Source organism: Schistocerca piceifrons, chromosome 5, assembly GCF_021461385.2.
Source record: "Schistocerca piceifrons isolate TAMUIC-IGC-003096 chromosome 5, iqSchPice1.1, whole genome shotgun sequence".
NCBI classification, from domain to species: Eukaryota; Metazoa; Arthropoda; class Insecta; order Orthoptera; family Acrididae; genus Schistocerca; species Schistocerca piceifrons.
This window is the reverse complement of record NC_060142.1, coordinates 207,762,229-207,788,107: the sequence shown is the minus strand read 5'-3', so window position 1 is coordinate 207,788,107 and position 25,879 is coordinate 207,762,229. Positions and strand designations below refer to the sequence as shown.

The following is a 25,879-nucleotide window of genomic DNA, read 5'->3' as shown; positions in this document are numbered from 1 at the left end:
TGGGTTTCCAAAAACGACATGATACTCGAGCAAAAAACATGTTCTAAAATTCTACAACAGATCGACGTCAGAGATATAGGTCTATAGTTTTGCGCATCTGCTCGACGACCCTTCTTGAAGACTGGGACTATCTGTGCTCTTTTCCAATCATTTGGAACCCTCCGTTCCTCTAGAGACTTGCGGTACACGGCTGTTAGAAGGGGGGCAAGTTCTTTCGCGTACTCTGTGTAGAATCGAATTGGTATCCCGTCAGGTCCAGTGGACTTTCCCCTATTGAGTGATTCCAGTTGCTTTTCTATTCCTTGGATACTTATTTCGATGTCAGCCATTTTTTCGTTTGTGCGAGGATTTAGAGAAGGAACTGCAGTGCGGTCTTGCTTGCTTCTGCGGTATGCTTAAGAGTTAGATTTTGGATGCCCTGCACAATCGAATGCACATTTAGGTGAGTAACAGCAGCAGCTAGCAGTAGCATAAAAGAGGTGGTAGATCGGTGGCTGACAGGCGGGACGGCGCGGCGTTGTTTCAGGAGGGAACTGCTGGTCGCTGCGAGTGCGCAACGGCCGCTGCACCGACCTGCTGAGTCAGAAAGTGTCCAAGGAGGAGTGCTGCACGTCGTCGAGTGTGGCGACTGCCTGGAGCGAGGAGGACCTGGACGCCGGCACGCTCTTCTTCTGGAGGGTCCTCGGAGGGGGCGTGCCCTGCACCGCCTGCAAGGGTGAGCCACTCTCCACTCGCGCTCTCTCACGTTTTTGTTTCCACTTGCCACGATATTTTGGCGACCAGCCCAGTCGCCTTCTTCGAGTGTTGCATGCGATTATGTGTACTCGCTGCCTGGACTCCAACTTGACTGAGCTGTTACGCCGCTATTTATAGCCGAGTTCGACTGCCGTCATAAAGAAATTCCCAGCTAAACACTCTAGCCCTTAATTCTCAAACGCAACAAGATGGGGAGAGCGTCACCAAATACTTGCGAATAGTGTTCTGGAGGAATTGGTACTCAGATTGGCAAATTAAGCGTACGTTGCTGTCAAGCTCAAAATGGACTTAAGATGTAGGTTTGGTTTCATTTGATTTGGGGGAAGAGACCAAACTGCGAGGTCATCGGTCTCATCGGATTAGGAAAGGATGGGGAAGGAAGTCGGCCGTGCCCTTTCAAAAAGGAACCATCCCAGCATTTGCCTGAAGCGATTTAGGGAAATCTCGGAAAACCTAAATCAGAATGAGATTTTTCACTCTGCAGCGGAGTGTGCGCTAATATGAAACTTCCTGGCAGATTAAAACTGAGTGCCCGACCGAGACTCGAACTCGGGACCTTTGCCTTTCGCGGGCAAGTGCTCTACCATCTGAGCTACCGAAGCACGACTCACGCCCGGTACTCACAGCTTTACGTCTGCCAGTATCTCGTCACCTATCTTCCAAACTTTACAGAAGCTTTCCTGCGAACCTTGTAGAACTAGCACTCCTGAAAGAAAGGATACTGCGGAGACATGGCTTAGCCACAGCCTGGGGGATGTTTCCAGAATGAGATTTTTCACTCTGCAGCGGAGTGTGCGCTGATATGAAACTTCCTGGCAGATTAAAAACTGTGTGCCCGACCGAGACTCGAAATCGGGACCTTTGCCTTTCGCGGGCAAGTGCTCTACCATCTGAGCTACCGAAGCACGACTCACGCCCGGTACTCACAGCATTACTTCTGCCAGTATCTCGTCTCCTACCTTCCAAACTTTACAGAAGCTCTCCTGCCAACCTTGCAGAACTAGCACTTGCCCGCGAAAGGCAAAGGTCTCGAGTTCGAGTCTCGGTCGGGCACACAGTTTGAATCTGCCAGGAAGATTCATATCAGCGCACACTCCGCTGCAGAGTGAAAATCTCATTCAGGAAACATCCTGAAAGAAAGAATACTGCGGAGACATGGCTTAGCCACAGCCTGGGGGATGTTTCCAGAATGAGATTTTTCACTGTGCAGCGGAGGTAGGAGACGTGATACTGGCTGAAGTAAAGCTGTGAGTACCGGGCGTGAGTCGTGCTTCGGTAGCTCAGATGGTAGAGCACTTTCCCGGGAAAGGCAAAGGTCCCGAGTTCGAGTCTCGGTCGGGCACACAGTTTTAATCTGCCAGGAAGTTTCAAACCTAAATCAGGATGGCCAGAGGCGGGGTTGAACCGTCGTCCTCCCGAACGCGAGTCCAGTGTGCTAACCGCTGCGCCACCTCGCTCTGTTCCTAAGATGTAGATTAAGACTGAGAATGAAATACAAAAGTCAGTACTTTCTTATCTGCTTTTTGTTGGTCTAATCTCCGGGAAGATCGGTAGACTCTTACGGAAACATGGCATCCAGTGTACAGGGTGGTTCAAAAGTCAGTTAACATTTGAAAATTCGCTGATACGTGGAATAATGTTGGTAGAGAGGTAAAAACAGACACATGTGTCTGAAATGACATGAGGTTTTATTGAAACTAAAAACGACTGCAAAAACTGGCCAGCAGATGGCACTGGACGGAATGACGCATAAAATGAGATGTAGTGTGAGAGGAAGTCAGATCATCCCTAACCTTACTGGTAAAGACCAGCTGGAAGGTATGACATTTATGCAGGATTGCGATCCACCCATATAGCAACAATCGTAAAAGACCTCTCGCGAACGTCGTTTGGTGAGGATCGCGTGCTGAGACGCCACGCCCCCCAAGATACCCAGACGTCAGTCAGTGCGATTATTGGTTGTGGGATTACCTGAAGTCGCAAGTCTACCGCGATTGTTCGACCTCATTAGAGATGCTAAAAGACAACTTCCGACGGCAATTTCTTGCCGTACCTGCTGATATGCTGTACATTGCTGGCTATTGAAATAAAGATATTGGAAAAGCTAACAAACCATTACAGAGTTTTCAATTTAAGAAAGTCTGCCCCCGGAAGCTGAGTGGTCAGAGCGACAGAATGTCAATCCTAAGGGCCCGGGTTCGATTCCCGGCTGGGTCGGAGATTTTCTCCACTCAGGGACTTGTGGTGTTGTCCTGATCATCATCATATCATCCCCATCGACGCGCAAGTCGCCGAAGTGGCGTCAAATCGAAAGACTTGCACCCGGCGAACGGTCTACCAGATGGGAGGCCCTAGTCACACGACATTTACATTTACAATTTAAGAAAGGCTTGGGATCCGGCACTAAATCTATTAAAATCTCGCCAGCTATTTCGCTCGTAAGAGCTGAAAAACGCGAAGAGAGTTTGTATTTTACAGAAAACATTGTGGGCTCTGCAAAACAAACGAGCATCAAACAGCGTAGCGGGCCCCAGCAGCCGAACTCAGCTGTAACAGTACTTCAGTCTGGTTGGAGTCCAGGCAACGAGAACACACATCAACTCGATTCCAGCACCTGGAGAAGAAGACTGGCTCGGTCGTCGAATCATCTGAACTATTAGATTAACCAATCACGCCAAAACTACATTTGTTGGCGAGAGTCAAGGTCGTATCTTTGAAACTGATAACTCGTGTGAATAGTTGTTCGTGGCCTGGATGCTACCGCCTTGGTAAACTGTTAGAACAGAATGCCTTTCAGGCTGGCACTGTGACCATTCAGTGTGGTGTTCATCATAGAATCGTTGACGGTCAGACATTCTTACCGTAACTTAGATTAGTGGCAGTACTAGTGTCAAATCGCGCCCATGAAAATCGTAAGTCCAGACGAACGTTAATACGAGTTCTTTAATGTTATGAATCCAAGTGGGCATTTAACAGCGTTGCAATAGAAAGTTTCATGAGCAAATGAAAACATGCTTTTACCAGAGCCCTCTCGTATTGTGTTAAACGAATTTGCACACTTGCTAAGATAACTGGGGTAAGCAACGAACGATTTGTAATGAAACTGGAGGCGAAGCGCTTCTTGTATGAAAGACTCAGTAGACAACTGGAATCAACCACTGGAAGTTTGTTGCTAGATTCTGGCTCCTGCTGTAGTGAACCCCGATACATTACTTGTTTCTGAAACAATACTTGATATAGATACAGTCACGGATTACACAAGTTTATTGATCAGGTAATTAATTTCGGTCATCGATGACCATATTCAGACCTAAAAATAATAAATGCACAAAGGTAGCTTGATGTACGAGAGCTATTCAGAAAGCAGTGTCCGATCGGGAGCGAAATGGAAGCCACAGTGAAAATCCAACAAAGTTTTGCACACATGTGTTGAGCAGTGATTCCAGCCCGCTGACCGCATCACGTCGCTCTTTTCAGTTCTCAGCGCGCAGCAAACACGTAAATATGTTTAGGAAGTAGTGTCTTTTGCCAAATATGGGGGGGCCAGAGATTTCGCCTGCTGTCATGCAGCCCACATAACGTAACTGTCATGCGTTTCCTTCTTCATGACAATTGTCGGCTGCACTCTGCAGGGACAATGAAGATGCTTCTGCAGCGTTTACAATGGTAAGTGTTTGATCACCCACAGTACAGCCCGTAACTGACTCCCCCTCAGTTTCATTTCTGCTCGGAAGAACCGCTGGCTATGAAGACATATTGTCACAGACAACGAGCTGTAGACCAGCGTAGAGAATTCGCAGAAAGCACAGCTGGCAGCCTTTTATGACGAAGGTACTGGAAAGTAGGTACAGCGCTACCACAGGTGCCTAAATCGGAGCGGAGACTTTGTACAGAAGTAGCTGGAAGGTGTAGCTAACTGTTGCAAATAAAACAATTTTGATTTTCACAGTGGTTTCCATTTCGCGACCGATCGTACCTTACTTTCCGAATAACCCCAGTACAATGTTTCCCAGTTACATAAAATACAGAATCAGAATTCATTATAAGCAAATAAGACAACACTTTCGTACCAGAGTAAATACAGTATACTACATAATATCGTTGTGTATAGATGGTACAATCACATTAAATAGCCATAGAAGCTTCGTCACAAAACCACATTTTTTTGGGAAATTTGCTTCTATTTTTGATGAATACTACATCCTGTAGGAACGTGATATCTTTTTATACAGCTTTAGTGGTCTGTCAATATAACCTGTATGTTGGGCGAAACAGTTTTGTCTAGAGTGGTTCTTCCAGACGTTAATGATTCTGGAGAAATGTAGTCTTCTCCATGTTGTGGTTGGCAGGAGAGCCAACACCGTGTTACTAGAGGAAGCCGAAAGGCACGCGTTTTAGCTCACGCAGGCTGGCGTGAGGTCTGGAACAGGACAAGGAAATTAGAATTTAGAAAAATCGGACGTAGCTGGTAGCTGGTGGAATACTTAACTTTAATCCATTAATGGTGAACGTCGCTCTAGACGGTACATTATTCACAGTATCAATAGTAACTGGTAATGGCGCCTTTCTAGGTCGTAGCAAATGACGTAGCTGAAGGCTATGCTAACTATCGCTAGCAAAGTCGGCTGTACAACTGGGGCGAGTGCTAGGAAGTCTCTCTAGACCTGCCGTGTGGCGGCGGTCGGTCTGCAATCACTGATAGTGGCGACACGCGGGTCCGACGTATACTAACGGACCGCGGCCGATTTAAAGGCTACCACCTAGCCAGTGTGGTGTCTGGCGGTGACACCACACTCCAGGTGCCTTGTTTCGATCTGGATCTTCCAGTGCTTTCTCAGATTCTTCCGACAGTATCGCTTGACCTACCTTATCCACATACACTTCCTCCTTTCTTCCTACAAAGTTGCCATCGAGTGACACAATGTTGTATTCGATTCATTTGGCGACATCGCGATGGTAGGCGAAGGAAACCGCGTAACTCCATTTTGTTAAATTGTACGGGAGAAGCGAAAACGGTTTCATAAAAAATAATGTTAAGTGATACTTATAAAGTTGCTACATGTGTAAGCATGTAGGATATTCAGGAATTCCCGTTACAGATTTCTAGGAGCTGAAGAGGGGTTCAAATGGTTCAAATGGCTCTAAGCACTATGGGACTTAACATCTGAGGTCATCAGTCCCGTAGACTTAGAACTACTTAAACCTAACTAACCTAAGGACATGACACACATCCATGCCCGAGGCAGGATTCGAACCTGCGACCGTAGCAGCAGCGCGGTTCCGGACTGAAGCGCATAGAACCGCTCTGCCACAGCGGCCGGCTTGTAGAGGGGAGTGAGTAGAGAAGATACTGAATAGAAACCCAGGTGCAGAAACGTACTGTTTCCGTGGTACAACCGTTTGAAAGTATCTTAGTAACGCGACCGTTTTTACAGGTAATGCTCGTGTACTCGTTTACAGGTTCTTTTTAACGTGATGCAGTACGGCCTTTTCCAGTTCGGATGTGCGGCGTCTCCTTGGAGCACCACGGTCACGCTTGCTGACGGTGGAGTTACACTTTCTCGAAGCCGTTGCGTAACTGTGGTGAAAAGGGGATGCGATGAAGTCGGACGTTGTGGAGAGCTCGATAAAGGGGACGAGCAGCTCTTCCGATACCGTGAGCTTCGCCATTCAGGAGGATTTTGTCGGCGTATTCTGCAAACGTGTAGTCAACCATGTTGCTCTAGCACTCACAGATGCTTGAATGAGTCTCGAACCAGGCCAGAGAGGTAGGATATACGTCAAATGACATCAGCCGAGCAGACAAACCACCCCTCTCCCACTCACCATAACCACCCTGTTGCATACATATCTAGCAAATTTGTTTACGAATGGGTGTAGCGGGGAAATCATACGTTTCCGTACAAAGATTCCTGTTCAAAATTTTGTGTATCACTGCCCTCTACAAGTCCTAGAAGTCTGAAATGGTAGTTTCCGAACACCCTGTATAGTGGAATTACGATTAGAGAAACCACGCGCTTCCAAATGTCTCTTTGATAATGGAGTTACTGGTTACTGCAATTACGAAGTTTTCAGAGACAGATGGAGTTACGAGGTTTTCACTGCCTACCATCGAGTCTGCTGTGGAGCGTTTGCGTTTGCCAGCGCAGCGACTACAGCGCGGCGGCTGGCGTGGGATAGGTGCTACGTGCCAATCGCACACGTTTCCGCGTCAGGCGGCGTTCTCGGAAAGGCCTGGCACTGCGCGCTCGCTGCGCGTGACAGTCGCGAGCGGGCCGCGTCACCAGCAGGTGGCCCGCGGCGGCGGCGGCGGCCCAGTTACTGCCGCGTCTGCGGCTCCCACGTGCTCGCCGCCTCTCACAAAGAGATCGGCCGCAGGTGCGCCCGCAGGGTGTCGGATTCTGTGGCCGGGGCGTGGGAACGCCTCAGCGTAAACAGCCGCCGCGCCGCCTCTTTCGAAATCCGCCAAACACCTGCGTCTCGGCTCGCTCTAGGTCACCTTCAGCGCGCTGGCGTTCTGCTATTGCCGTCTTTCCATTGAAACGCGGGAGGTGACCCACGGACTGCGCTCTGTCCAGGCAACGTTCGGCGTGAATGCAGTAGCCCACTCATTCTCCTGGCGCAGTTGTACGAGGAACGTTCAATAACTAATGCAACACATTCTTTTCTGAAAGCAGATTCGTTTTATTCAGGATTCCTATACACCATATTATTCCCCTCTCTTTTGGCTACAAAGCCCTATATTTCATCATGTCTCCGTCCATGTGACGGCCTTACGCCACCTCACTGGTGGTGCCGCACGGTGCCGCTCCACTGGTCGATGTCGGAGCCAGCGTCTTGCTGCATCAATAATCTCCACATAATCCACGTACTGCTTCCCGCGGAGTGGGTCAAACAGATGGAAATCGGAAGGTGCGAGATCCAGGCTGTAGGGTAGATCAGGAAGAAAAACCAATGAAGTTTTGTGAGATCCTCTAGGGTGCGTAGACTTGTGTGAGGCCTAGCGTTGTCATGGAGAAGGCATTTTTGTGGCGACGTATACGCTGAAGTTCTTTTATTTCCTGCGGGTATCTTCAGAGCTCATGGTTCCCCCGTGAGGATAGACATCAAACAGAACAACCCCTTCAGAGTCCCAGTGGATTTCTTCGGAGGAGAGGCGGTGTGACACCACTCCGTGAATCGCCGTTTTGTTTCCGGCTCGAAATGATGAACCCATATTTTAAAAAAAAATTGTCACGATGAGCTTCGTAAAGCACAATAAATTTCGCGCAGATGGCCCTTCGTTGCTCTTTACAGTCTTCTGTTAGCCAGAGCGCAACCCAGCCGGCACACACATTTGAGTACCCCAACTGGTGGACGAGTGTGTCAGCACTACTCACAGAGACGTCCAATTCTACAGAGAGGTGTTTCATTGTGACCTGTCGATCACCCCGAATGAGAGTATTCGTCCGCTCCAACACTGCAGCAGTCAGCTGAGTCCGGCCGGCCGGCACGGGGTAATTTGGATAGGTTTGTGGGACCATGTTGCGATGACTACAAACACCTCGCCCAACAACTTCAAATGTTCAAATGTGTGTGAAATCTTATGAGACTTAACTGCTAAGGTCATTAGCCCCTAAGCTTACACACTACGTAACCTAAATTATCCTAAGGACAAACACACGCACGCATGCCCGAGGGAGGACTCGAACCTCCGCCGGGACCAGGCGCACAGCCCAACAACTCACCATCCTCTTCTTCTCTGCCGTGTCTCCGCAGACACTCTGCAAGCACTTATGCGATGCTCTCGTTTTCTGCCAAAAGAAACTCAACGGCGACTCCCTGCCTGGAACGCACCTCCTTTGTAGATTCTATTTTTAAGGCTGCGTATAGCACTGGCACTTATTAGAACTTTGTGAAACTATAGGAGTTGAAGCGATATTATTCCACGATGTCCCACAACAAACTCCGCATTTTTTGCACAGAAACTGGCCGAGAGAAAAAAAAGTGTTGCATTACTTATTGAACGCCCCTCCAATAATTATCTGCCTTTCTTCCTATTCTAGATTTCGCTTAAGACAGTTTCACACTAGACCACTTATATAATCAAGTGCCAAGTGACTTGTTTACTAAACCAGTGTGGATAACATTGTTTCATCAAGCACAGAAAAAATGAATTCCTTGTTGCGTCTATGTCCTCGTCCTCTTCGCTACTGGGGGGGAGGGGGGGGAGTGTGCACTGCGAGATGGGGGCTTTCGTTCGGCTTGGAAGTAGTAAGTACGTCTTTCAGTAATCCAACCAAATGCGTTGTGGTCAAGGCCCAATAGGCTGACTTAAGTATTTGTGACTTTCACTGGATGGAGTCTTAAAGCACGCACTGCAAAGAAATTTCTTGCAGGAATCAGCATTTTCCAGAGAATCTCTACTGTATCTATATCCGCAGCTGCACTGGCATGACAGGAGTCATGGGATAGCGATATGCACATATACAGATGGAAAAAGTATCTCGTACACAAAGTATAAAAGGGCAGTGCCTTGACGGAGCTGTCTTTTGTACTCAGGTGATTCCTATGAGGCTTCCCACGTGATTATGGCCGCGCGACGGGAATGAACAGAATGGTAGATGGAACTAGAAGCATGGGACATTCTATTTCGGAAATCGCTAGAAAATTCAATATTCCGCGATCCACAGTGTCAAGAGCGTGCAAGAATACCAAATTTCAGTCATTACTTCGCACCACGGTCAACGCAGTAGCCGAAGGTCTTCACTTGACTGAGAGCAGCGGTATCATTGCATGAAACAACAACAAAAACCAATGTGGGACGTATAACGAGCGCATTCCTTAGGACAGCGCGGCGAAATTTGGCGTTATTGCGCTGTGGCAGCAGACGACCGACGCGAGTGCCTTTGCTAAGAGTACGATATCGCCTATAGGGCGTCTTCTGGGCTCACGACGATATCTTTCGGAACTTAGACGACTGGCAAATCGTGGTCTTGTCAGATGAGTCCAGATTTCAGTTCTTAAGAGCTGAGGTAGCATTCGAGTGTGACGCAGACTCCTCTAAGCCATGGACCCAAGTTGTTAACAAGGCACTGTGCAAGCTGGCGGTGGCTCCACAGTGGTGTGGACTGTGTTTGCATGGGATGGACTGGGTCCTCTGGTCCAACCGAACCCATCATTTACCATTTGCAGCCATTCTCGGACTTCATGTTCTCAAGCAACAATGGAATTTGCATGGATGATAGTGCGTCGTGCTACCCGGCCACAATTGTTCCACATTGGTTTGGAGAACATTCCGAACAGTTGGAGCGAATGATTTGTCTATCCAGATCACCCGATATGAATCCCACTGAACATTTGTGGGACTTAGTCGAGAGGTCAGTTCGTGCACAAAATTCTGCACCGGCAACATTTTGGCAATTATGGACGGCTAGAGAGAGAGCGGGGCTCTATATTTCTGAAGGGGCTTCCAACGAATTACTGAGTCCATGCCACGTCGAGTTGCTGCAGTACGTCGGACAAAAGGAGGTCTGACATGATATTAGCATATATCCCATGACTTCTGTCACCTCAAAGGATATACGTATTCGCAAGCCACCGCTCTCTGCATGGCAGAGAGTAGCAGATAGCACTACTGGTCATTTCCTTTCCTGTTCCACTTGCACATAGAGCTAGGGAAAAACGACTCTCTAAAAGCCTCCGTATGAGCTGCACGCGCAATAAATGTTGGGGCAGTAGAATCCTTCTGCAGCCAGCCTCAAATACAAGTTCTCTAAATTCTGGCAATAGTGCGTGGCGAAAAGAGCGTCGTCTTCCCTCCACGGATTCCCATTTGGGTTCACAAAGCATCTCCGCAATACTTTCGTACTGATCGAACTTACCAGTAACAAATCTAGCAGCATGTCTCTGAACTGCTTCAATATATTCCTTTAATCCGAACAGGTGGGTATCCCAAACTCTCTAACAGCACTCAAGAACGGGTCGCACTAGCGTTCTATGTGCCGTCTCCTTTATAGGTGAGCTATAGCTCCCCAAAATTCTCTCAATAAAAGGAAGTCGAGTATTCGCCTTCCCTATCACCAATCTGAAGTGCTCATTCCATTTCATATCGCTTTGCAACGCTACACCTAGATATTTAAACGATGTGACTGCGTCAATCTGCATCGTACTAATGCCGCATTCGAACTTTACAGGATTCTTTTTCCTACTCATCCGCGTTAACATTTTTTTCTACATTTAGCGGAAGCTGTCATTCATCACACAACTATAAATTCTGTCTAAATCATTTTGTATACTACTACACCCATTCAATAACGACACCTTCTCGTACGCTACAGCGCCATCAGCAAACAACCGGAAATTGATATTCACTCTGTCTGTCGTATCATTTACGTATGTAGAGATTAAGAGGGGTCCTATCACACTTCGCTGGGGCACTACTGACGACGCCCTAGCCTGTCATGAAGACTGCCTGTAGATGACAAAGTAGTGGGTTCTGGTACTTAACAATTCTTGGAGTAACTCACATATCTTGGAGCCTAAATTGTATGCTCAGACCGTCAGCAACAGTCTTCAGTGGGGCACCGCATCAACTGTTTTCTGGAAATCTAGGAATACGGAATCTGCCTGTTACCCTCCATCCATGGTTTGAAGAATATCATGTCAGAGAAGGACAAGTTGTGCTTCTCACGAACGCTGCTTTCTCAGCCCGTTCTGGCCTGTGGACAGAGGCTGTTCTGTCTCGAGAAAATTTTTTACATTTGAACTTTGAATGCGTTCGAGAATGCTGCAGCAAACCGATGTTAACGATATTGGTCTGTAATAATGCGGGTCGGCTCTTTTGCCTTCCTTACATACGTACAGAAGTTACCTGCGCTAGGAGAAATGAAAGGTACAAAATGGTTCAAATGGCTCTAAGCACTATGGGACTTAACATCTGAGGGCATCAGTCCCCTAGACCTAGAAGTACTTAAACGTTACTAACCTAAGGACATCACAACATCCATGCCCGAGGCAGAATTCGAACCTGCGACCGTAGCAGGAGCTCGGTTCCGGACTGAAGCGCCTAGAACCGCTCGGCCACAAATGAAAGCTAGTTAAGGGGCTAAAGCCGCAGAACAATCACTGTAAAACTGAACGGATTCCATCTGGATCTGACGACATATTCGTTTTCGGCTCTTTCAGTTGCTTCTCTACTCCGCAGGTGGCTACTTCTATGTCCGCCAAGCGGGGGTCTGTGCTACAGGCAAACGACGAAATGTTTGTACGATTCTCCTGCATATATGGTTTCTTAAACGTAAAATTTAAACCATCAGCTCCTTTTGCAGTCTTCTGTTGACACCTCAGATTGGTCAAAAAGTGTACGGATAGAAGCTTCGACCCGCTTGGTGACTTCTCGCACGACCCGAATTTTTTAGGGTTCTTTCGCGTAGGTATGACTGTGGAAGTTGGTGTATGCTTCGTGCATCTTCTTAGGGACGCGTGAATTTCTACTAAATTTTGCTAGTCGACATTTGCGCACTCTTTCTTGAACCGAGAGTCCAACAATCTATGTTTCCTCAGCGTTTTCTGAATCTGATTACTAAACCACGGAGAGTCTTTCTCATCTTTAACCCATTTATTGGCACTTACGTCTCCAAAGCGCATTTTAAAGTCAGTTTAAACTTTGCCCTCGAGACATGTTCAAAAAGTGTGTGCACTAGATTTTTATACTTTTTTTTATAAAAAGTGTATTAGAAAAAAAATTACAGGATATTGTCGACACACTTGTAGACTGTTTACCACGTAACCGCCATCCCGTTCAATACATTCGCAACCAGTTTCGGCAATTTATTTTGGCATCTTCAGGCCCCATACAGCAGTTGCTGTCACGCTTTCGTGTGAAACAGCTGCGCAACGATTGGGATTCACGATATCTAGTTTTATGGCGCTATACAATAAGCTTGTTGATTCGAAAAGAGCGTATGGGGCCTGAAGATGGCAAAATGAATTGACGAAACTGGCTGCGTTCGAAATAAAATATCTTAAAGTGTAGGGCTGTCGGTAAAGTTTATTGAATTGAAAAGTATTGCAGGTAGTCCACATGCACCAGCGACCTCCCGGCAGTTGTCAGCCGCGTTGGTGGACAAATGGAACGCCCTGCTAGAAGAACTTCTTTATCAACCTTGTGGCTAGTACGGGAGCATGTTGCCGTCCGAGGTAATCAGATATCCTATTAAAAACCACGTCCCGGCTTCTTTAATTTCCTGGGGATAATCACAAATCGCGGTGATTTCAGTGCCATTATTATCTTTGAAAAAAAAGTGTCGTTTCTGTTCGTCTAATTGCGTATTTCTTTCAGTCACTTTCTGCACCATAGTGTAGCAGTTATTTCTGTGTACGGTCCAAGTTCCATCGAGCTATGTCACTTGGCAGTGTCACATCATGCGAAAGTTTCTTTCGTCCTTGGGTTTTGCAGACCGCTGTATTTTCCGCAATATTTCGTTAAAAACTGTCGCTTTCTCAATGTTTGTCGATCTATAGAGTAAACGAAATTTACCTGTCACCAGTCTCAGCAAACCGGAGATCAGTGGCGAAGCGTCCATTAAGGCTCTAAGGCCGAGCCTTCTCAAGAAATTTCAAAATTATTCGTCCACACTGAATTTAATCCGATCTGATCACGTACCCTAGTAAATGTTTTCAAGTATTTTACTTTTGAACTTCGTATGTGCACCCGACAGTGTGCATCATTCCTCTGGCTCTGTTACCAATACCAGCTCGGAATTCTGTGCTTGTTCCGAGCATGCGCAGTGAAACTTCTTAATAAAGATTTTTACTTCAACTGGTGAGTGAAATTGAATGCAAATGAACCTGCTTAAACTGCTGTGTGAAACTGAACGCACTGTCTCATTGCTTGTCTTTATCATGCCAACACTGACCCACAATATTCTAGCGCAACGCAATCTGACTGCTCAAAAAATTGATAACATGACTTCAAATAATTAATACAAAAGAATGGCCCTGAATTAGAAGAAATCCTAACAATAATCCATACATATCATAAGTCACTTACCTCGCAGAAAATCTTCATTACACGAACTACTGCAATGCAGCAAACACTAATAAAGCCAGCTAAATAAAAGATTTTAACTACTGTAGGCTCTAACTACTAATAGGCATGTGGCTAGCAAAGGAAAGATTTTGTTGCAGAGCAAACAATGTATTTAGCGGATTTTACCTTAATCATGTGACAACCAATTCAAAAAAATTATATAATCATCAGTAATAAATGTCCATGACGGATACACATTTAGACCGTCCGCTCGCGCTAATGCTGCAAACCTCCAACACTGCTAATTACTAACCTCTAACATCCATCACGGCTGACTTCTCATTCCAAACTTCTATCACTGCTGGCTGTTCACCTCCAACTGCGTCCGACCAGCCACAGAGAGTCTCTTACAGAGTGCACACAGCGCTGTCAGAGTTATTAATGCAGAGCACTGCATAGCGCTGCCAACATGCAAACACATAAACAGCCTACTTACAGCAGTAAGCCAGTTTTTTTTTTTTTTTTCCACGTGGCGGACGGCGGTTTCTACAGCGTGGATAGGGTTTTTTAAAAGCTGGCGTTTGATTTGTTTCTACTTCTCGCCAGCAGATGGATAAACGCCTAAGTGTGATGACAAGTCTTTCAGCAGTTCCCTAACAGATAGCTCTATTTCGCATCGTCTAGCACGCCAGTAGCAAGACGGGCAGAATGAGAAACCATTAACTCTTCGTTTAAGTGTTTACTCAAAACACAAATAACAAGAAGACGTTCATAATAAATGGGAATGCGTCACTGGATGTTGTTGCGAGGTGACAGGAAAAAGCTACGTTGGTAGTTCTGTAGCGTGTCTGTAGGTTTTCAAATCAACAGTACTAGACGTGCTTTTGGTGAAACCCTGAACATGAATTTGCGAGCAAAAATGTAGTACTTAGTGGTAGTGATTAACTGATCAGTGAAGTATATTTCGGTATGCCCTGTCACGTGTGAGGTGTCATCGCCAATCTGTCTTGATAGTGTGTTGTTGAAAGGAAAACCGTGAGTTGTCTAATATTTAAATCATTATGTTGTAAAGCATGGTATTGCTGACTGTCCGAAACTCCCAAGGCAGCGTTTATTTCACCGCATGACCCACTGAATATTTTAATTGAAAACCCTGCATTCTACTCTCGTCTTTCTTCGGAAGATAAACTCCCTTTGAAAGAACTAAAGCCGAAGTCAAGTCTGTCTATTAAATCTTATGGATAATTTTTACGAGGTTTCCAAACACAATGGTACAATTCAAATACGTGGCTAAGTGGCAGCGTTGTAAGGAACAAATATTTTTGCTTTTACTGTGTAGTATTTGGCATGGGTGATGACAGTTTTGAATAGGGTAAGTGGGGAGTAGCCGAAGAGAATCTTCAAAATTTCCTTTCCACAGCTATAAAGCATGAATGTTCCACTTCACATATCACAGCAACTGTTAAATACAATCAGCTAGGCACATAAGAATTGACCATGCCTTTTCAAAAGAAATACTCTTGCAAGTTTTGAAACACAACGAGAAGGTTGATCGAAACAGAAGTGTAATAAAGAGACTTATTTGGACAGACTGTTTTTTAGTATCGTAACAGTTAGCTGTCTGAAGTCATGACGAACCTGAGGTAAGGAAATTATTTAGAACTTTTGGATTTCTTCTCAGAAGAAGAACAATGCATGAAAGATTGTTTAGCATCCGATGGAGTATTTAAAGGCACTGCCTCTGACGCACAGGATGATTTAATAGCTTTTATTACGGAAGTTCATAAAGAACAAATTTCAGGTGAAGTTAAATATAGTCCTTTTACAGCCGACGAAACAACGGATGTCTCAACTAGAAGTGAGTGTAATTTTCGTTTTGAAAGTAACGAATCGGGAGAAATATAAGAGTGATTCGTAGGGTTTTGTGACGTATCTAAAGACCGGAGTGCCAAGGCGTAGCCACTGTTTCGTTGCCAGTGCAAGGCAGTTGGAATATTGACAAAAACACATTAGTATCGCAAACATACGACGGCTCCAATGCAATGGCACGGAAAAACTATGGTGGCCATTCTGTTGTGAAACAAGCGTATCCTCATTTCCCTCTATCAACTGCTATGCGCATCAGTTGAAACTAGTCCTCTTGTACGCTTGTAAAAAAAATAACGCAGTTTAAAATTTTATGGCAAATATATCTGGATTTCACGCTGCTTTTTTTTTTTTTTTTTTTTTTTGTCGTTTCAGTAAAAGAAGTGAACTTCTGAGGGAAAGGGAATTTAAACTACCAGGTCCTTGTCAAACGAGGTGGAATATTCATTCAGGCTCTTTACAAATCATTATTCTTCACTATACAGACCTGAGAGCAGCATTTAATGATGTGATATACAATGAAGGGTGAGATGATAATTCCTCACATCAAGTAACTGGGCTAAATAGGATGACCAGACTTTTCTTTTCTACTGCTGCTGTACAATTCGATTTTGCTTCATGCAGAGATCTTGTTTGACATCTTGGAAAGTAAAACTATGAACCTGAGACGCTGTGAGCTTGAATTTGAAAATTGTATTAAGGCTGGTGAAAGACAAAGATGTCCAAAAAATCGCTCTGAGCACTATGGGACTTAACTTCTGAGGTCATCAGTCCCCTAGAACTTAGAATTACTTAAACCTAACTAACCTAAGGACATCACACACATCCATGCCCGAGGCAGGATCCGAACCTGCAACCGTAGCGGTCGCGCAGTTCCAGACTGAAGCGCCTAGAACCGCTCGGCCACTACGGCCGGCGACTAAGATGTGAGGAAGTTATTCTGAAATGCGTAATGGAAGTTAAGAGCCTTATAAATTCAGCAGGAGTATCTCAAATAATTTTAACGAAACAGAAGTAAGTATTCGGAACTTGAGAAGGTTAGTATTCGAAATAATTGACACAATACTAGTAAACATCGAAACTAGATTCCAGGACTTCCGTGAAACAGATTTTGCAGAACTTGTAAATGACAAGAAGTTAGCCGGCTGCGGTGGCCGTGCGGTTGTAGGTGCTTCAGTCCGGAACTGCGCGACTGCTACGGTCGCAGGTTCGAATCCTGCCTCGGGCATGGATGTGTGTGATGTCCTTAGGTTTGTTAGGTTTAAGTAGTTCTAAGTTCTAGGCGACTGATGAAATCAGAAGTGAAGTCCCATAATGCTCAGAGCCATTTGAAACATTTGAGAAGAAGTTGTTACATTATAGCTGGCCCAACAATTTCCCTATATGTGAGTTTGATAAAATACTTAAAATATATCCTTTAATGACAAAGAAAAACCGAAAAAAGGGAACTTACGTTTATTTACAGTAGTGAGAATAAACGTCTAGAGCCTCAGGACCTCCTGAAATCCATTATAAACAATGGGTTAAAAAAACAATGGATTAAAAAATGTGTTCTCTTGAATGTGTGAAATTACAGTCGTTGATTCTTGCTATTCCAGCAACCACTGCGCCTTGCAGCAGAAGCGTGAGTAAATGGAAACACGTAAATGCGCACAATGACAAATGATAGACTGTCATAGCTGGCGATTTTGGCTGTAGAGAGGGGAACTGAAAATCTTCAACCAATCTACAGGATCTCATAACTCATGTCAGCGATGTTTATGCCCAGAAGAAGGACAGAAAGATAGAACAAATTTAAAAAAAAAAGATGTAACGGTGCATTACTATGTGTTATAATTCTATGAATGTGTAGCTGTTTAATATTTTTTTGCATTTGTTTATAAGTTACTTTTGCAGTGTTTCTGTTTTAAAGGATTTATTTTAAGATTTTTTCTTTTTTCGAAATTCGTAATTCTGGGGCTACTCCACAAAAATGCCACGCTACGCCACTACCAGAGATTGTAAAAAATTCGGTTTTCCAAAATCAAAAGTGTGGAGGGTGGGTCTTCAATATCGCAGAGACGATGTTTCCATACTCATATACCACCGTACAGGACGATCGCAATTGTTTGACGAACGAACGTCCATCTAGAAGTATATGAACTCCTGTTTCCCTTTCACGTCTTTGCTGCTGTGGTGTCACCGCCAGACACCACACTGGCTAGGTGGTAGCCTTTAAATCGGCCGCGGTCCGTTAGTATACGTCGGACCCGTCTGTCGCCACTGTCAGTGATTGCAGACCGAGCGCCGCCACACGGCAGGTCTAGAGAGACTTCCTAGCACTCGCCCCAGTTGTACAGTTGACTTTGCTAGTGATGGTTCACTGACAATTACGCTCTCATTAGCCGAGACGATAGTTAGCATAGCCTTCAGCTACGTCATTTGCTACGACCTAGCAAGGCGCCATTGTCAATTCCTATTTATCTTGCGATGCATGTACAGTCAGACTGATGTTCACCAATTATGGATTAAAGTTAAGTATTCCTGAAGGTACGTACTTTTCTTGATAGTATAATTACTTTACCTGTTCCAGACCTCACGCCAGCCTGCGTGAGCTTAAACGCGTGCCTTTCGGCTTCCTCCAAACCCCGTGAATTGGCTCATGCCAATTCACAACAGCTGCAATACGTGACAATACTCGTGCATGGAACACGCTGTTGTAGGTAGTTGCCATCGCACTGCCGAGGTGTTGTCCTTATTGTCTACAAAAGTGGAGAGTATTTCTTATGGGCGGATCATATCAGTCTCTGTCCTGGTCTGTAAATGCTTCACTCTCTCTCTCTCAGCCTTGCTTGTTCTTTCTCACGCCGACAGCGCTGCTGCGCTGAGTCCTGTGAAATAAAATTACAGGTATTTCGCTTAAGGTCGACAGTTTACTACTCTTCGGACAAGCGCGTGACCAAGCAAGCACGTCACACCGGCTGTACTACGGAAACAGGTCCTATAGTTGCAACTGACTCTTTCCCGTGCAGATAAAACGTGAAGACACGTCTCGCCGTAGCGTCCCGCGCCCTTGTGGCACCGATGCGCCACACACGAAGCAATAGCCGCTGTATTTCAAAACGATCAACCCCACCTACCTTGCAGGAGTAACCATTGTGAATAGGCGACAAAAGGCTGAGCTGAAACGAGGGAAAGCGACTCCACACGGACGGGACGTGTTCTTGCGAATATTTAACATGAGAGCGAGAGATAATTTAATTTATGAACGACTGAAATTGCTCAATCATTGCTTCACAGAGATGTATCTGAACACTGAAAATTGGGTGTTGTAAGGTGTTACTCATGGAACACGTGCAGTTGTTTGTGTCATTACTCATAACTAATTTTATCGTTTCGCTACCAGGGTAGCGTAAGAAGCGCAATACGAAAACCCTCGGTCAGTTAACTAACAGATTCTAACTAATCGACTTGTTTCAAGGTTATTAAGACATCTGAATGCTTTTAAAGCCTCAGTACGCGTGCTTCATGGGCAGCAATTCGCCAACAGTTTTTTTTTTTTTTAATTGTAGTTCTCGTATATATTACTTTGTTCGTAGATGTATCGCTTTATTAAATTAAGAGTTCTCTTACTATGTAAGAGAACTATTAACGTAAACATTTTATTGTTACTTCAGACTGCTTTATTTAATTCGCCGATTTCTTCCACCAAAGCATTGTAACCGGATTGTACCAAGAAGCATATTTCGGAGACGTGCACTTTAATAGGTACATAAAACTTCTGTATGAATCACAACTACCCAAAAACTAACGGATTCCACTTGATATACAGTATTTGATATTTGTAATGGTTTTACCAGTTCTCGGACGAATTACTTCCAAACTATTTTTCAGCATTATGGGAGAGGTACGTGAGTTAAAATTTCGGAAGCAGTTTGCCTAGATAAAAAAAAAATCTTACACACTAAGCCCGATTCCTCTTTAATAGCTCAGTTTTCCATTGTCATATTGTGGCTCGTGTAAACACTCCTGTCCCGGAAATGTTTCACCGTAAAAATTTCGGGTCAGCAGCGGCCGGCGATCTTGCTGTACATGTGGCTGCAATCCGTGCGGCCGCAACACTGTTGGACAGCACTGCCGGCCTATACTGTCGGGAGTGTGCAGCTTTTATGGCCGTGGGTGGCCCTTGACGTGCTGTGCTGAGACAGGCGACTGGCGATGCTCAACAGGATGTAATGCCAAAACTTTTACAATCGGATATAACAATTTTCTTCAGTCTGACGATTTTTTTTTTTCAGAAACGACAATGGTAAACATAAAAACCTATTTCAAACATAGAATCTCTAATTCGCATGTCTTCTGCTTGACAAAGCATAGTTTAAAATAAATATAAGATAAAATATGTTTCACGCCCGTAGATCAGAGCATGGCACGTGTAACTTACATAAGATTCGCTGTCGTACAAACTAATAGATCAGACTATGGCACATGTAACGCACATAAATGCGTTGTCATACAAACTAATGTAGATCTATGGGTGAAATGACCTGTAGGCCCACATAGTTTCTCCTTCCACTCATAGAGCTACATGTTTTCAAAACAGGGGGACAGTTTTCTAAATAATTATAATTTTGCATATCATTGTCAGGATTGCGAAAAGCCAGATACACGATCATTATAAATTTGCGTATTAGGTAAGACACACAGGGTGTCTGAGGGGTTGTAGTGGGTGTCGCGAGGAACAAGTCATTGATAGGTTCAAATGGCTCTAAGCACTATTGGACTTAACATCTGAAGTCATCAGTCCCCTAGACTTAGAACTACTTAAACCTAACTAAACTAAGAACATCACACATATCCATACCCGAGGCAGGATACGAACCTGCGACCATAGCAACAGCGACGTTCCGGACTGCAGCTCATTGATAGGAAATCGTGTCTCGAAACGTCACCCGACAACACTACAGAGCTCCTGCCACTAGGCCAAACTTTCGCACTTTCGGCAGGTTTCCATCGCCAGTTTATTTAGTTTATTTTTCTCTCGGAACCCTGTAATTTATCCATTGTTTTTCAGTGTTCATCCACCAGGACAACAGAGCATCACATTCACATGAGACAAGGCCTTTCTACGCAGCAGCTAGTTACATCTCCTCCACCGAATAAGAAACAACATTGCGAGAAGTTTCGACTGTGGTCTGTCAGCATACAAAGTCATGTTTTTACCTAAGGGGTGGCCTAATTGCAGGTGCTGGAGTTTGTAACTTTAACGCTCTGTAGCGTCTTTGCATTACGTTTCCGGATAAGAATTTCTATCCTCGATTTTTTTCCGCAAGACACCCCTCTACAATCCCTCGAAGTTTGCCACAATATTTGTCGGACACCCGTTTGTTTAAAGAACAGACTACACACCAAAACTAATTTTATAATAAAAAAGAAAACATTATTTAAGGTGGCAATGCATTACATGGTTTTGTCATATTAGGACCTAGTAATCGTCATAAAAGAAGGAAAAGTAGGATTTAATCGTTGAAACAATTAAAATCAGTGCAATACGAATACCCACAACGGAGGGGTATCTGTTGAGAGGCCAGACAAACGTGTGGTTCCTGAAGAGGGGCAGCAGCCTTTTCAGTAGTTGCACGGGCAACAGTCTGGATAATTGACTGATCTTGCCTTGTAACACTAACCAAAACGGCCTTGCTGTGCGGATACTGCGAACGGCTGAAAGCAAGGGGAAACTACAGTCGTAATTTTTCCCGAGGGCATGCAGATTTACTGTTTGATTAAATGACGATGGCGTCCTCTTGGGTAAAATATTCCGGAGGTAAAATAGTCCCCCATTCGGATCTCCGGGCGGGGACTACTCAAGAGGACTTCGTTATCAGGAGAAAGAAAACTGGCGTTCCATAGATCGGAGCGTGGAATGTTAGATCCCTTAATCAGGCAGGTAGGTTAGAAAATTGAAAAAGGGAAATGGATAGGTTAAAGTTAGCTATAGTGGGAATTAGTGAGGAATAGAATTGGGAAGAAGAGGAGTTTGTGGCACAACTTGACTAGAAGAAGGGATCGGTTGGTAGGACATGTTCTGAGGCATCAAGGGATCACCAATTTAGTATTGGAGGGCAGCGTAGAGGGTAAAACTCGTAGAGGGAGACCAAGAAATGAATACACTAAGCAGATTCAGAAGGATGTAGGTTGCAGTAGGTACTGGGAGATGAAGAAGCTTGCACAAGATAGAGTAGCATGGAGAGCTGCATCAAACCAGTCTCAGGCCTGAAGACCACAGCAACAACAACAACAACAACAACAACGAATATGTAAGAGGGAAATATTGTAGAACGTAATGTCGGTCACCAGTGGCGTCAAGCAAATGACCAGCAACGTAAACCTCTTACTGCCGGAAGCCTTATTGTTTCTCTCGTGCCTATAAGCACAGAAACACCCAAGGCGTACGAAATGACTACTACTAAAGTCCTACTGAGAGAGATTGTCTGATGGTTCAGCCACTGTGGACGGACGAGGACTTTCGGGATGCGTGAAGGCCTCATCTCACAGTCTCCCAGGGTGCAGATAGTCCGCGACCGTGAGCACTGCTTTCCACCGGACATTGTTTCCGTATATCCGTGCGAAATTCTCAGAAAGGCGTCTGCAGCTACAGACGATGCAGACCTGCAACGGAGCACCTCGCCAGCTGGAGCCGCACCGCACGACGCGCTGATGAAGTTAAGTGGCCCTCCGCCCTGTTTCCAGAAAGTCCCAGCAGCAATCAGGGTCTGCGCAGCTGCAGCACAAGTTTCCTCGGCGCGGGATGCCTGTGGCGATGCATCCTGTTGCAGGCAGCGCAGCACGGCCAATCTAATTCTAGTTATTCCGTACGTGACCGCTCCACTGCCGGAGCACGGCGTCCTGTTGCTTCTGCTACGGCTCCGTCAACCACCACCTAACGGCAATCACAAGCACACTCCGAGGAGCGGCGCCTGCAGTGATATTGCCGTTGAGAGTCATGACGTGTGTTATTTCCGCGCGTCGGTAATCTCACACAGCTATTGCTCTGCAAGTATTTCCGAGACAACTACAAGGTGAGCAAAATGAAACTGGCCCGGAAAATATTTCCCGCGCCATTAGACAGGCAACCCAACTTACATCGGCCACACCCAGTACGGATAATATAAGTGGGGTTACCTATCTAAAGGTGTGGGAAATATTTTCCGGGCTACTTTGATTTTGTCCACCCTGTAGTTGCTGAACCGTAAATTTACTTTCAAAATCTTTTCTTAAGGAATTTACCTTTTTTACTAGCGATTCATCAAGAACATTAACACATTTAATCACACTAGGTGAGCGTGGAAGTAGTTGCCAGGAAGTAACTGATGGAAAATGAAATTACTTTTAACAAATGTGAATTTTATTCCTAAAAGCTTTTTCAAAAAAAGATTTAAAATTATAAGCAGAAAAGCACCCTCGAAATATCAGGTTAAAATTTTATTTAGAGGCTGAAGGAACAATATTAACAGTATGAGCCTTCGGGCTGAGGAGCTTGCCTGCTCCCTTTCAACACGTCCGTAGTCATGACTGCTCACAACCTCTGAAAGAGTACACTGGCGCAAATCTGCAACACACCAGATTACTTTAAACTAAAATTTTTTTTAACAATTCACACAAACACGTAAACTATGCACCCCATAAGAGGGATGGAAATGGTACAACACTCAAATTATTTGCCACCGAAAGTGCAATTTTTTTATTTTTTTAAAGGACTCTTACGGTGGAAGGGTGGCAACCTTATAACCTAAAATGACTATTTAAATAAAACCAATAAAATGCGGACTTACATAAAATGTACAACATGCTCTACATCACACATATACCACCTCGCCAGATGATAGGCAAGATAAAAACATATTTCAAGAAGTCGGCCTTTAAGCAATAAATTCGTTAACACCGAATCCGACAAACATGACAGAGGCAGCTATTAACGTACGACAGACCGACCGACAGCCAGACAGACAGACAGACACTAACTGCCTTACAAATGCGGAGGGGAGACCGACGAGCAAGCTGGGGACGAGAGACTAACCAAGAATTTAACAAGTAACTGAAACAACATATCACGAATCACTTAACTTTTAATAACTGCGATTTCTGGCGAAGACCGGGCGCAGCACCCCCAAAACGCTTTCCCGAACCGTCCGCTGCCAGCCTCTTCAACGGGCTCAAGAAGGCGCGCCAATCTCCCGTCTCACAGTGTCACAGCTCGCCCCGGCCAGACCGATGTCGTGGGTTGACTCCTGTTGCTCTCGTGTCGGCCGCGAAGCCACTAAGCCTCGCCATACGGCGCGGCCACTGGACTCACGTGGCGACCTCACATACGCCGACGCTCCAGGCGGACAAGTCATCTTGTCTCCCACTGCGCGACCGACAAACCGATCGATCCAACCACCAATGACCACTGCCTGAACAAACTCGAGCAGACTGGCGGCCTAACACATACTAGCACTCAGGACGACAGACAGACACTAACCGCCTCACCAATGCGGACGAGAGACAGACCCAGACTGACCAACTGACCAGCCTCTCCGAGACTCCCTGGCTGACCAACTGCCTCCGACTGACTAACTCAGACTGAGTTTTTTTCTTTTTTTCATTTATTGAATTTCAATTCCCCCCGAAGGGGGCGGGCTGGCAGCAGCTTAGTACGCCGTCAGACTGAGCTTATAGCGCCCCTTAAATGCACGTGGACAGGCAAATTTTCCCCTTTCGCACCAGAGGGAGACACCAAAGCTGCGACTGCTACAGCGGCGCCACCGCCAGAAACGGAAGGCAACCGCTTTACACTACGCGCTGCGGCGCGCTCTTCAAAACAGCAAATTTTACCACGGCTCAGTTGCCTTTTAAAAAAAATTGTCCTTCTAGAACAAATGCAGCTGGCTGTCATCAAATGAAACCCCTGCTCTTGATTCGCAGAAAAAAACTACTCGTGTGAAACAGCTTATTCACACATCAGATTTTGCAAACAATAGATGCTGCTGAACATATAGACTCCACGTTCCTACATTTTCGAAACTCTTTCGTCACTGCACCACATCAGCGACTACTTACCAAGACATAAGGGGCGATCAAAAAGTTTCAGTTTGTGGGCGTTTCTGCTCATATATGCAACCCAGCGCGACTCCGATGCGCGCATGTAAGCACCGACATGTAAGCAAGGGATGAGTCTTGCGGCAACGTTATTACCAAACGTGTCCAAACAGGACCAACGTGCTGTTATACTTTTCATGGATGCCGAAGGACAAACATCGGTAGACGTCCACTGGAGGTAGATGATGGTTTCTTTTTATGAATTTAGGAGGGCAGAGAACTTTTCCTAGTCACTTCAACAGTTATCTGCAGCATTCTGTAACTACTTCTCACACCATATGACATAGCAGTTATATACACCAGAAGAATCAAAAGTTTCGAAACCGTTACGTGGGTCTATAGTTGACTTGAATAAATAGAGCTACAGCGGATACTAGACTGTTCATTCAATTTCATATTTAATAATTTTAACACCTCTATTAAAAAAACTCTTTAATCTAAGAATTGTCAATCAGTCATGTATACCTATTTTAGTTGTGGTTTCCCCAGTGTTGAAATTATTTCTAACAATGAATGAGTATGGGGCAGCATATCTGTCGAAAACCACTACTGTGGAATAGTGCGCCAGGTTCCGTGCTAGTCACGATTCGACACAAGATACTGGTCGAGCTCGGTGGCAAGAACAAGAGAGCGGTTGATGATGTGGTTAGGACGGATCGGCGCGTAGCCATTTTTATGCTAGTAAAGGATCTCCACATCAACTTTGGTAGCGTGCAACACATCATCCAGCGGTAGTTAGTCTACCGTAAGCTCTGCAGTCAATGGATACCCTGGGCGTTAAATCATGAACAAAATCCAAAGCGGATGGCTGTTTACCTGAAGCACCTGCTGTGTTTCAATAGTGAAGTGAAACACGTTCCTTGAGCGCATTGTTGCATACGACAGAAGCTGGTGTCACTATTGGGAACCGGAAACAGATCGAAAGCATCGACGATGCAGTCCGGTCATTCATCGTCCCTTCGTCCTAAGAAGTTCAAGAGCCAGTCATCTGGCCGGCCGTTGTGGCCGAGCGGTTCTAGGCGCTTCCGCGCTGCTGCTAAGGTCGCAGGTTCGAATCCGGCCTCGGGCATGGATATGTGTGATGTCCTTAGGTTAGTTAGGTTTAAGTAGTTGTAAGTCTAGGGGACT

General features: G+C 45.3%; 1 protein-coding gene across 1 annotated transcript in view; it reads left to right on the top strand.

The window, feature by feature from the left end:
• The first annotated feature begins 391 nt into the window (after positions 1 to 391).
• The window catches only part of LOC124798896 (follistatin), a 233,887-nt gene continuing 208,399 nt past the window's right edge, over positions 392 to 25,879 (top strand). The window contains exons 1-2 of the mRNA XM_047262428.1: positions 392 to 401; positions 527 to 715. Of these exons, the coding sequence (XP_047118384.1) occupies positions 392 to 401; positions 527 to 715 (199 nt within the window). The remainder of the gene's footprint in view (positions 402 to 526; positions 716 to 25,879) is intronic.